Source organism: Anoplophora glabripennis, unplaced genomic scaffold (assembly GCF_000390285.2).
Source record: "Anoplophora glabripennis isolate ALB-LARVAE unplaced genomic scaffold, Agla_2.0 scaffold35, whole genome shotgun sequence".
NCBI classification, from domain to species: Eukaryota; Metazoa; Arthropoda; class Insecta; order Coleoptera; family Cerambycidae; genus Anoplophora; species Anoplophora glabripennis.
The window spans coordinates 1,924,135-1,938,068 of record NW_019417117.1 but is presented as its reverse complement, the minus strand read 5'-3'; the positions used below and the strand labels follow the sequence as shown (position 1 = coordinate 1,938,068).

General features: G+C 33.4%; 1 protein-coding gene across 3 annotated transcripts in view; it reads right to left on the bottom strand.

Annotated features, from left to right (window-relative positions):
* Positions 1-2,022: 2,022 nt before the first annotated feature.
* Positions 2,023-13,934, bottom strand: part of LOC108912610 (mushroom body large-type Kenyon cell-specific protein 1) — a 248,620-nt gene continuing 236,708 nt past the window's right edge. For 2 of the 3 annotated variants that reach the window (XM_018717892.2, XM_018717909.2), the window contains 3 exons: positions 12,424-13,496; positions 8,446-9,303; positions 2,023-3,233 (listed from right to left, as the gene is read on the bottom strand). In XM_018717892.2, the coding sequence (XP_018573408.1) occupies positions 2,935-3,233; positions 8,446-9,303; positions 12,424-13,496 (2,230 nt within the window). In that variant the 3' untranslated portion in view covers positions 2,023-2,934. The remainder of the gene's footprint in view (positions 3,234-8,445; positions 9,304-12,423; positions 13,497-13,934) is intronic. The other variant, XM_018717901.2, reaches the window with a different exon arrangement.

Sequence of the window (13,934 nt, the reverse complement as noted above, 5' to 3'; positions counted from 1 at the left end):
CAATTTAAACCCATTTTTAATTTAATAATAGAATATGTACTTATCTTTTCGTTTTAGTGGAATTTTGAAAAATGTGCATTCCTTTTGTCATTTCAAGTGATAATTGGTGTTCCCGAATACTTTGTCCACTGTCGCAATCTTATTGTTATTTTAATTTGTTCGAGAACCGCTTTGAATGATTTTCAGAAAATGATGGTTGCAGGGTTGGCACACGTTATAACTGTCGGTATCGGTTTGGTTTTGGTTGGTTGTAATTATCTGACGGTTGTTGAAAGGGGAATGAAGCATCTTTAAACTCTACCTGGAGTCAATCTTTTTTCTCTCAAACAAAATAGCTTCCATTTTCAAATATATAATATATTTAATATATCTTATATACTACTTAATATTGATGTAAATATATATGTATGTATATACCATCTAATTGCACTTCATTGTTATATGAAAAAAGAAACAAAAAAAATATATCACTTGGAAAACGGACGGTGACGGTAAACGTCACAATCAACTTTCCAATGACTCATCAATAATCAAATATTTATATCAATTAACTACCTCTAATTGTTTAATTTTATATAATAATATTTAAGATATTTTTAGAGAAAATATACATCAAAAATTTTGATTAAATCACAGATAGATATAATTTTTTCAATTGTGGGATTCTCCCAAGGGTTTTCGATATATAACCATTCTCCTTCATCAAAGCAGTTTAGAATGCGTGAACATGTATGTGTATCGTGTGGTTTTTTTTATACAGTTTGAGGTATATGCGACGTCGAAGACACATAGAGAGAGTACATTTATGATAAGTAGTTTTTTTTTTCGTACATGCCAAATACACCGAACAATAAACATTTATCGAATTGGAACAGCCAAACACTATCTGAGCCAAACTTGTAACCGAAAAATTGCCATAAAAATTACACATTTTCGATGACAAACATTTGCATAAAAAATTAATTTCGGAAGGGCATTTTCAATTTTTATTTTACTTTTAAACCTAAATACATATTTGCACAATTTTAAAATTAAAAAAAACTAGCCAAAATTTAAAATCTTTTTGTAGGTTATTCACAACGTACGTAGATACACAGGATGTTTAAAAAACATGTACCACGGCTCATAGGAAGATTAGTCATATTTGTTTTTGATATACATTGTGTTAATTTTTTAATTGAATTTTCCAAAATTATTTTATGCTAAAATGTGTATGATTGTTAATATTTTTCCCAACCCAAATTTCATCCAAATTATTAAAATTGTTTTGAAGATACGTAATTTGTCTGGCTACTAAATGAGCACTACCTATGGACTGGATTATTTTTAGTTTAGGAGAAAAGTCAAAATTAAAAATAAATATTATTTTTTCAAGAAATATGGGTGTGTAGGCAATATTCTAATCATTCATTTATTTTAACTGAATTTAAAATTCCTTATATAAAGTTCCTCCTAAAGTTAAGAAATGAAGCGGAAAATGAAAAAATGTAGGTTATTGATTTTTTTCAATTTATTTTTAATTGAGGCACATTTATTAATATTATAACTGAATTTAATGTTTTTTCCTATAATAATAATAATGTGATTGGAGAAATAATAACAATATACAAATTTTATTCGATAAATCAAATTATCACTGCTCGAAGCATTCAGCCAAAATGAAAAAATAAATTAACATTATTTGGATGTTAAAAAAATATTGATGGTATTTCGAAATGAAAATTTAAATTCAAAATAAATCAATATTATTAGAATTTAACCAAAAATGCTACACATACATACAGGGTAAGAAAGTACCGATGGTCTATCTGAAATTACCTGAGAGCGATAAAGTAAGCCATAGAAATCCATGCGATAGAGAAGGATGGCTATAATGAAGGCTTCTCTTTGTCACCGCCCTTCCACAAATAAGATCCACTTCTTATTTGTGGAAGGGCGAAATGGGCGTTGACTATTAGACGCCTTCATTATAGCCATCCTTGTCTATCACATGGATTTCTATGGCTTACTTTATCGCTCTCACGTAACTTCTGATAGACCATCGGTACTTTCCTACACTGTATACCAAAAACATATTTTTTTAATTTTAGTTGATTAAAATAATGACGTTTTGTCCTAAACCAAAAATTCCTCAGTATACTTAGGTTCCTCTTAATGGTATTCAGATAAGAAAACACTATTAGAAATTCAAAAAAAAAAATCGAGAACAAAAACTTTTTCCATTTCTAGCTAGGTAATTTTGTAACATTTTTGAAATAATTTTACTTAGTTTAATTTTACATTGAAAATGTGGTTAAAAATTTGGGAAATGGCAACTGAAATGTGGGAACTGATGTAGACTTTACATTTTCGCAATTTTTCAAATCTAACTGGAAATATCGAGGAATTTTTTGGTCAAAATTTGATATACATCCTATACATTAAAAAAAAACGTTAAACACCCTGTATTCCAGGAATTTAGCAGTAATGGGTCAATAAACATTTATGCAATAAGGGGAAACAATATGTTCTTCATTTTTAGAATGAAAACTGGGAAAAGATGTAATTTTCGGGCAATTTTCCGTATTGGATAATACTTATGAGTGGTAACATTGACCTTTTGGAACGTTAGAGCTATTGGAATGTGTTTTTGGAGTCGTTGAGCGGCGTTTGGCCATTCCAGGGAATGGTAGTGATTTTAATGAGTACATTTTAGAGTCGAGAACACCTAATATACAGATCACTGCTTTGATGCGTACCAAATACTATGCTAGAAATCAATAAAAAACCATAATAAATAATTATCAACAAACACCGTCATATCGAGCTCGTTTTTTGTTTCACTTACAACCGCGCGTGCCTCCAACATGGAAACACGTTTATTTACTAATAAAGTACACATCTTCAGTATAAAATTCTTTCACTTACGATAGGTACCAACGTTTCCGGCTGATGTCAGTCTTGAGGCGCGTCGTTATCTGAGGCACTGCTGGGCGCGCTCTCGGTCATGCCGTTGTGGTCCATGTCGGGCAGGGCCTCCCGGAACCTCACCAGCATCTCTGGTTTGAGGTTCTCCGGCTTGACCAGGTCTTGTTTTAAGTATATCCGGGGTTGTTTGCGCTCCTCTTCCATCACCTTCCTCTCGCTCGATGTGTTTGAATCGTTCGAGAGTTCTATCGTGTGGACCTCAGAGCTGTCTTTCTCGTACCTCGAAGAGGAGTCGTCGTCGATGTTGTCCTCTTGCGAAGCAACCCCTGAAAGTTCGAAAACCCATCTCAAGTTTTTGCAGGAGACAATTTCGGATGATACAAAAATGCCGTTACGTCTTAAAAAATATACCTACACTCTTAAAAAACAATTTTTAGCTATACAGGGTGGCTTAGACTTTAATCGGGAAACTTATCAGACTTTATGAGCGCTTTTTTCCAGGTGCAGAATGTTGGAATTGAAAAAAATCACATCTTAAATGTTTGATGAATCTTAGGTCAATAATTTATTTAATTTAGAAGTAAATTCTCTTGGTTTTCAACTACAACTAGTAGAGGAGGTACCATTGGTCAGTACCACTAGCAACCTCAGAATTTCGACAACACTGATTATATTGGAAATGAGATTACTCTTTTAATACCTAATGGAATTTCTAACAAAAAGGTATTGAACACAAAACGTTCTACGTTTCATATTCAAATGAACCTTCTTGTATCCAATATTCTATGAGTTACTGCAGGTTTTATATGAACATATTAGAAGAAAATCTATTTCCGAGGGCAAAGTTGTTTCAATATTGTCATATTTCTATGATATTTCATGGTAATATAGAGGAATGGCACATATTCAGATCAAATTTTTCTATATAAATCCTAACTTTGATCTCCCAAGCTCGAATCCGGTTATTTTGTGACACTCAAATAATATCACTTCTCAAAAAATTACAAAATTAAGGATTACATATCGGACAATAAGTTATAATTTTGGCATTCAGAACACGAAGCTGTTTGAGGTAATTATCCCATTGGATATTTTCCAGAAAGTGTGGGTGAGATATAACCTCTAAAGTGTGTTATATCTTAAATGTCATTGCTACCACTGCATTGCCTAATGGCAGAAAATATTACTTTATACCTACTGACAAAGAGCGACCTACTAATCCGTAGTGTTGCACTGGGCAAAATAAAGCTGTTAACTATTGAAAAGCTAGCAACAACAGATTAGTAGGTCTCCCTGACTTTAATGTAGGAAGCAATTGTTCTATATGCTCTAAAGAGCATTATTAATAATTACACTTATAATATATGGCAAAACTAGTTAAGATCATTCATCATCAGTAAAACCACCAAACAGGTTTATACCTGTTTTGAACTTAAATTTTCATTATCTTAGTTTCATAGTACCTAGAGATAATAGATCACTTTTTGGCAGTACGTACGAAGTAATTCTTTGTACCAGCACTCACCGGATAGCAATAACTTTTATGATGTAACAAACATACTGTATAGGCTATTGATTATATCCAAAAAACAGGGTTAAAAGGAACTATGATGTTCAAGCAATTTTATTACATGAATCGTTCAAAGGGTAATTTTAGATGAAAAAACCGCGGAGTGCTAGTAAATTAGAGGGTGGAAACTGGAGATAAGGGTGGAAATGCACCCCTTTAAGTTTTTTAATTATAACTCGAAAATTAAGCAAAATTTGACTATAGTTCGTAGGAAAAATTATTTAGAGAATTGAATATTCCATCGAAATGGCTTATTTAAAAAATTTAAAAGGAAAATTGTATGCAAAAAATTAATAATAACGTTAATAAACGTTAATAAAAAAAGCAAAAAATTCGATTTTTTGATTTTTTTTTACTTTTTTGCCTCTAGCTTTTTTTGAGTAGAGATAGGTATTGCTTCACAGAAAAAAAATAGATAAAATTTTCTTCAAAATAAGAGGTTGTAAAGTGTTTTTGGATGAAAATTGACTGATATATCGACGTTCGCAAATAAGAACATCGTAACTCGATAATGATGGTTTCTTACAAAGTAGGTTTAAAGTTCTAGAGGTTTTCTCTTAATTGCAACACATCTTTTCAAAGTTACCATATGAAATTTGGTTACAGTCTAAATATGAGGTACAGAAACAATTTCTTATAAATGTATAGTGAAAATTACTATTATTTTTCTTTTTAAATTAACTTTAGTAAGATACGATGGAGCTATCTGCTATTTTTTAAGTAACTAACATCTTATGTAGAGATGAGATGTAACTATCCCTATATCTAAGAAACCTAGTATATCATATCTAAAGATACAGAGTTGTATACACTCACCACCAGCAGTAATAGAAAAGTAATAACATCGTATGTTAAGTTAAGATGAAAATAACACATACTTCTCAAAAAAGTAGTATCTTATGTTCACTTGCAATAAAACGGTGTAATAATTGTTACACCTTCAATATAATTGTATATAAAAATACGATGTTCTTTAAAAAGCATGTTTGCTATAATCCAGGAGCAACTCTACATACGATTAGTTTGTTTATTTTACAACTGTGTAATCAAAATTGTAACTGTTGTTACGATAATATTTAGGTTAAATTTCTATACAAAATAGATACGATAAAAATACTTTTTCAAAAACTGAATATATTTTTCAAAATAAATTGGAATACATGGTTTTAGCTGAAAAAGAAGGCACTCTTATATAGAAAGGTAATCTTTACTAATTTTTACTAAAAATTGAGATATGATGTTCTTATTTGCGAACGTCGATATGGTCGTTCAAACTTACAATTAGCCAATTTTTCAATTTTCGCTGCGTTTTTTTGCAAAAAAGGAAGGAAATAAGATGTTCAAGGATTTTCATCACACGACTTGTTCGAAGGGTCATTAAAAATTAAAAACCGCGTGGCAAAACGACTATATATTTTATAGGAAAAATTTTGTAGAGAATTGAATTTCCCCTCGCAATGGCATTTTAAAAAAATTTTAAGAAAGATTTTATGCAAAAAATCGTTAATAAACAATTTTAAAAAAAGCAAAAAATAAAATTTTTTGATTTTTTTATACCTTTTTGACTATTTTTTTTTAGTAGAAATAGGCCAAGAAAATTGCTGTACAAAAAAACTAGATGACATTTCCTTCAAAAGTATGCATTTTCAAAAGTTTTTGCACTAATGTTGACTGAGTTATAACCGGTCAAACTTAAATATTTTTTAGATTTTTGTCATTTTTAACATATTAATGATTATATAATTATTATTGTTTTTACAACAAATTGGTTCTTTACTTAATAAAAAATTATTTCAAAAGTTTTATTTGTTAATAATAAATAATAAGATAAGATTTTCCCAAAGTAAACAGCAAAATATTAAGTTTGTAACCTGCCTATGTCTGGTTGTTCTACTGACGATTGATCTTAATTAGATACTGTGGGTATAATTCAATGCTGACTGGAGCTTTAACTCACTTTTCAAAAAGTTGCACAATGTAAATTTAGATGAAATTTAATCTACCCTACCATCAACTACTTTTTTTCTGAAAAGAGACATCTTGTACGACTAGCTACATTTTAATTACGTTTTCTGAAAAAACATATATACTTTCAACAGAACAATGTTAAATTGATTTTCAGATTAAAATTACTTATTACCATCTTTACCAAAAATTAAATTAGATAAATATAGACTACATAGGATAGGTTAGGTTAAGTTAAATTGTATTAGGATTAGATAAGATAGGATGTCATACCAAAAATTAGGTTAAATAAAAATAGAATAGGTTAGGTTAGATCAGTTTACGTTGGATTATATTAGGATTAGATAACAGAGGATGTTTTACGATAAGTATAGGTTCAATAAATTGTCGAAATCTGAAGCTGTGCCAGTCTTTTATACAATTTAAAACTACCCAGGCCCCTCAAAATTCAAAAGAGATATCTACTTTATGCAAAAACTATTCATTCATATAAATTAGAGCTGTGTCTTTCCTGAACGAAGCGTTCCAAAGGATCGATACCATAATTGGATTCGAAGGATTTGATTCCTACAGTGTTGAATTTACGATTCACGATTGCAGGACCGCTTCGATGTGCTTTGTACAAAATAAATAATATATTAAATATCTGAAGAACTTAATGATTTTCGTTATCATTGGAAGAACGGAATTGAATGTGGACTTATCAACTCCGACACAACTATGGCCAGATTCGGAATCGTGAATGAATTCACAGAATCAATTCTGACAAGGGAATTGGTATCGTTAATTCGAGTCCCTGAAAGGAATGATTTAGCCCAGTTCTAATATAAATGGCAAATCAAATTTCTTTTCATAGCGGTATAGATGGTGCTGCCATCTAGAATCTTTCGATGAAAAAAACTTTGAGAACAGTTACATCGAAATCACTGGTTTCTGAGATATTTGAATCTTAATATATTCCATTTTTAAAAACAAAAGGTGTTATAAATTCCTCAAAATTAGTTTGGTGTTATTTGATACATAATTTTTTTTAATTAAGTTCTAGTTAAGCGTGTTTTTGATATTTTAATTCAAAAGGATGTTTGTAATAACTTGAACTGACTAAATGAATCATTGTCATATTTAATAACATACAGTATTAAGCAAAATTAAATACTAATAACAAAATTTTAAAATGTAGCTTATGAAAAATGAAAATATAAATAAAATCAAGAAGTAAATAATTTGCAGCCAATCTGGAAGCTGGATTAGAAATAATTTTTATTACCATTTTACTAGCAGAACTTAATATGACATAAGTTCCAAGGCCTTGTGAAGAATAATGTTTCTTAGAATTGAAGTCATTTAATTGAACTATACAGGGTGTTTTAAAACATATGCCAGAAAATTAAGATTACAATAAATAAATTAATTAAGTAGATTCAAAATTGTTACTAATAATGACAAAAAATGAAATAAATCGGAAAACTAGATGAAAAGCAAATGTTTTTGTCGGCAATACTTTCTTTCATGTTTTCCGTCATAAAACATTCTTGAAAACGGTTCGCATTAGAGATTTTGATGATGAGTACCTTTTTTGTACAGAAAACATTGGTGGTTTAAAATATGTTTTTAGAATATCAATTTTCGGAGTCGTAAAATATAGGGGCAAAAGAACTTTACGCAAACCTAAAATCTCCGCCACTGTCATATGAATGAAAAATTGAATTAGTGCTCAAAAGTAGCTAATATTAATGATATGTGTACAAAATTTGAGTTCTGTATCACAAACGGTTTCTGAGATATCCTCAAAAAACTGAAAAAAAATCTTTTTTTTTGGCACCCCATATCTCGAAAACGGTGCGTTTGCAGGCACATGTTAATAAGAACTTTTTTTCTTAGAATGAGCCAAAGAATCACACCCTTCATTTTCCGACACATGTTTAGAAACACCCTGTATAACTTTTGTTAGAGAACTCAAATATGCTCGCTAAAATAACTTTTGTTACCAAACTACTTCCTACCTGTCGCAAAGTTCAAAGGACTGGACCCTTTCCTGTAAGATTCGTCCCCTGAACTGTTCGCTTCCGTCATGGCCGGTTTGGACAGAGGTGTGAGTCTGCTGTTTCGACACAGCTGGTCTAAGAGTGCCTTATTGGACATATTCTCGGGTGCAAGGTTCTTCTCTTCCTTGGGCGACTTCTCCTCGCAGCTGGGCACGCCAGTTTCCAAGCTAGACCTTATAATGCCGTCCAAGAAGGATCCGTTTGAGCCTGCACTCTCCAAAAGCGACTCTGCCATCTGTCGGGCATTTTTCGCTAACGCGGGGGCGAGTCCTCCCGGAGCTGTTTGGGTAGAACTTCCAAGAGACCTGGAGGACTCCTCTTGGAGCTTCTGCATCATTTGGGAGGCGAAGAATTCGGGATTGGGGGCAGAGAACTGAGAGGTGGGGTTTCTCGCTGCATACTCTAGGGGAGATATATGTGAGAAACCTGGGTGAGGCCAGAAGGGGAACGGAGGTGGGTTGTACCCTGCCAGGGGGGCCATGCCTGGCTCGAAGATAGGCAGCTTCATGCCGTTGGGCGAGGTCGGTGGGAATTTTTGAGGCGGTTTCATCACAGGCTTCAGTTTGTCTTGGGACATACGCAGGTCGTTCTGCTTGAGGCTGGCTATCTTTTCGTCGACGGGGTTGGGTTTCGGGTCCCTCTTCCTCGGCCTCATCAGATGTCTCTCCTTCACTTTGTATTCTAGAGTGGAATGAGGCACGCCGTAGTAGCTTCCTGCTCTGTGGACAGACATCTCGCCTCTTTGTACTGCTCTGACGGCTTCTACTAAGCTGTCTCGGTCGTAGTTTCGGTATTTGCCACGTTTGGGGCGGGTACCTGCAAAATCAATATTATTACAACCTTAAAGTACCTAAAGTGCACTCTAGTATCTAGGCGATATATAGCGTGGCCCAATAATAACCAGAATTTTCTTCACTTGTGACATCTCTTCAGTAGTGGCAGACATATTACTTCATAAAACAATAAAACAAAACAATATGTATTTACGTATTAAAAAACTAATGAAACAAAGTAGATGTATTGCCACGTAGCTAAAGTACATATTGCAGAATCAATTATAAAGAAAACAGTAAAGTTCTTTTGAATTCCAGTTACAAAATGTGTGTTTTAAAAGTTATCCTAATTAAAAGGAGTTACTAGTGTAGAAATATATCTTGTAATAGTTTCCAGAGCAATTTGAATTAACCTAGCAATGCACTATCTTCCATTATTTATAATTACTGGCTAAACCACAGGTGGTGACATCACTAAACAGTGACATTTTAGATGTGAGGCTTTGTATTATAAGTGATCTACTTTGTAACATTTTTATTAATAATTCAATAGAACAAATAATTCTATTTATGAAGAATTAAAATGTGTCATCTTCACAAAATCTAGATCTTTGAGACTAATTCTTTGAGCCATTAAAAAAAAATATAAAAATATTTCATCTCCGTACTTCAGGTCCAAAATAGTAAGTAGGTTAGTAAGTCACAAATAAAATATGCCACAATTTTACTACATAAGCTGATAAAATAATGCTGTGTATTCCTTTCATGCAAATTGTAATGTGCTGTTCATTTTGCACAGTGTGTTATTATTATAATTATCATTTTTGGAACCCTCTAAAACGGTACGCCCATGGAATTGCATTTTACTCATGCCTTATCCGTTGCACGGTCTAATAGTCCAGTTACTCGAGGTTTTTACCTCCAAATTCTTTATAATTGAACCGATTGACGTGAAATTTTGACTGAATGTGGGAAATGCCTCAAGGAACAAAACTTATATAGTGCCGAAGTGTGCTTTTGCCCTGGGGGTGGTTCTCACCCCTTCTTGGGAGTGGAAATTTTTACGCCCAAAATAACCACAGGAATCGATAGAGGAGTCAATTTTAAGTAACAAATGCCATATAAAGTTTACTGGATAATCCAATACTTTCCGAGTAATTCGTCATTGAAAATGTTGATTTTTGACTGAAAAAGTGCTTTTTTCGGACAGTTTTTTGCAAATAATTCTGAAATCATTGGATTTAACGAAAAAGTTGTAATGAACAAAAAGGAAGGTAATAAAAATCAAATCTAATGGCATTATATTGTTTTTCTCTAATTGCAATATGAACCGAGTTATGGATTTTTAAACATTATATGTTAGCTAAAAACTAAATTGGAACCATTTAACGTTAAATAACGCCAAAACCATAAACATTAGGAAAAAAACTATTTGAATCTTTTTTAAAGGACTGAAAAACCTTTAAAATGAGGTGTTTTAAAAGTCTTTAGAATCAAAATTAACGGAAATATGGTCGAATTAACATGATAGTCTTACTTTTTTTTTTAAGAAAAAAGTAATAAACAAATCAGTGCCTTTGGCGACAGAATTAAAATTAAATGCAATCCATTTACAGATTTCTTCATATATGTTCTAAGAATATGTTCTGGGTCTTTGCCTCACTTACAAAGCATGGTTTCGAAAAAAAACTTAATTTTTGAAAATATTAATTTTTCAAATTTTTTTAAAAAATTCGATTTTTACGTTGTAACTTAAAAATTAAAGGGTGTACGAAAAATATACAAGAGTAAAAAAATTAGCTTTATTTTTGCTGAAGAGTTTGCTTACTTTTTTTTATTCCTCTAAAGTTAATATTAATCGAGATATCGCCATTTAAAGTTATATGAATGAGAGAAACACCCTTTTCGAGCCCTTTAAACCCTTCAAACTTAAAAATTAAGGGCTTAAAAAAGATCAACTCAACAGTTCACGTAGCCCTTACAATTCCCTGAAAAATGAGCCTTTGTGCGATTAAAAAGTAAGAAAGTAATCGTCAAAAAAATAAACACGTGTAGAGGTGATAATTTTAGGAAAATTTAGGTCAAACAAGAATTTTTAAGCATTTAGTTTTTTTTTTGTATATATACGTATTTAGTAGGTATGTGTATATTCGAATAAACCAGTACTATATTTATAATACACACTATACTACACACATGCATACACCCCACACACAATAATAATAATAATAATAATAAAGAGAATAGCAGTGACGACGAATAATCATTTACATGTAATTATAATGTTTTTTTTTTGTATTTATTATTATTAAAAAGGAAAATAAAAATGTATAAATGTAAGAGGTAATTTTTAAGGGTTGAAAAGTTGCAATCAATTCAAAATTATTTTATAAGAAGGGAATAAAAATGTTTATTTAATACGAATGCACATTTAAAATGTTTCTACTCTTTCAATCATATTTTTTCATTTTATTTTCGAAAGAAGGGGTATTTTTCAAGGATTGAAAAGTTGCAGTCGATAAAAATATTTTTTAATCAAGAAATCAATTTTAATTTGATAAAAATGCATGATTAAAACGTTTCGAGTTGAAAACATTTTTTTTATATTATTTTCATCCAAAGGGGTGGTTTTTAAAGGTTTTTCTGGGTTGAAAATTTGGGATACATTAATTTTCATGTTAGATAGCACATCAAATTACTCATACTGTATAAATAAAAAGGATTTGATTACATAAAATGCTTAAATTTGTTTTTTTTTCCAATAAGGGGTGGTTTTCACCCCTTAAGAACAAAAAGCACACCTAGCGTATATATAAGTTTTGAAGTGGAGGGTAAGATGAGCCTAATTCTAAATTTTGAGAAAAATCGATGCAGTTATAAAAAATTCGGAGGTATTTACGATATTTTCAGCCACAGTAACTGGGCTATAATGTTAAGAACTAACTACTATTCTGGACCTAGAGTATACAGATAATGAATCATAAGGCAATTTGAGATTACTAGATGAGTTTTTTTTACATTTTCTTTTTCGTTTTTCGTTTTGATCTTAGGAATAGTTTCAGTTTTGATTTTGAGACTTCCTTCTACGTTATTTTTAAGTTTGGTATATGGTTCTCAAGAACAAAACATGTTATCAGTAGGTTCTAAATGATTTCAGTCTTACCTTTCCCTCCCGTTGGAGCCCCGCTACCCGTATTCTGCACCGGCTTGGGAGGCTGGTACTGCCTGCCGATGTCTTGCGTCTTCATCACAGGCATGCCCGTCCCCAGAGGCGGCGTAAACCCGCCCCTCTTAAAGTCCATGTCTATGATGGGTCTCCTAGGTTCCATCGGCTGCTGGAACTTTTGACTAATGCTTTGAGCGATAACGTCCTTGACGTCCTTCATCATGAAGCCCTTGCTGGGCAGCACCGGGGGAGACCCGGACTCGCTGGTCACGGGAGGGGAGGCCGTGCTGCCCATGGGCTCCTGCATGGAGCTCCTGAACAAGTCGCAACCGTTCTTGCTCGACGTCGGCTTGAAGGACGGAATTTTCAGTATCACATTCGAGGGCGACTCGTCCGTCTCCATGTCAGACTCTGACCTGGGTTTCTCTATCTTGGTGATGACGGAGTTGCTGGGGCTGGGCCTGGTGAATTTCTCGCTGTCGCCGTTGTTGTTCTGTATCTTCATCACGTCTTCGGCCATCATCCGCTTCACGAACTCCGGGATCACCTGGTTCAGCACTGAACCTTCTGCGGGTTTCTGATTGGCTATCAAGCTGTGAGAAGCCAGGAGTATGTTTTGTATGTAAGGTCCTACTTCGCTGTGGTCCATACCGGCCCACATATCCTGTCCCTCCTTCCCTTTCAAGAGGAGGTGCTTCAAGGCTTCGGAAGTTTGATCCCTTCCGGTGAACCTGAACAAGTCCGCCATGGTCAGGAGAGGTCCTTGGAGCGCTTTCTCTACTTCCTTTTCTTCCTCGGCCCCAGACAACTCCTTGTCGTCGTCCATGACCTCCTCCTCGTCCAGTTTCATGGGCGTGGAGCTGATGAGGTGGCTCTCCCTCTCGCGCTCCAGGGCAAGCTTGTAGACTTTGTTTCGCAGCGTGGAGCGGGGTATTCCGTAGATGACCGCGGCGCGGCGCGTTCCCAACTTCCCCGACTGGATGTCTCTGAGGGCCGCCTGCAGTTCGTCTTCCGTGTAGGTCCTCCTGCCGGCCACCGCTGACATCCTAGGCTTCGCTCTAAAATCAGAACTGAAATTATAGGCGCGTGAGGTGTTGTACCAGCTCTCTTCGCCGTGAACGAAAAAAACTTAAAACGTATAAATAACTATACTAAAAGGTTAAAAATGTAGTCGCTTGTGTGTGAAAATAGATTACAAAAAAAATATACAAGGCGTTTACGAATGGAGATGTTTTATTGGTAGAAAGTTAAAGTTAAAAGAGTTAATAATAATTATTTTCGATAATCAAAATCGTTGAAATTGTAAAATGGCGCTTACAATTTAATGATAATCGAAACTGTTAAAACTTATTGAGAACCTCTGGTACCGTGAAGTTATTTTTTTATAGATTCTTATTTTAACTGTTTTCTTTTTGTGAAAGGACAGGCTTGTGGTGTGTATATTAACAAATGCAAATAAACATACTAAAATGGCCCACCAATACGACAGCAAGAAATTAATGGGTCTG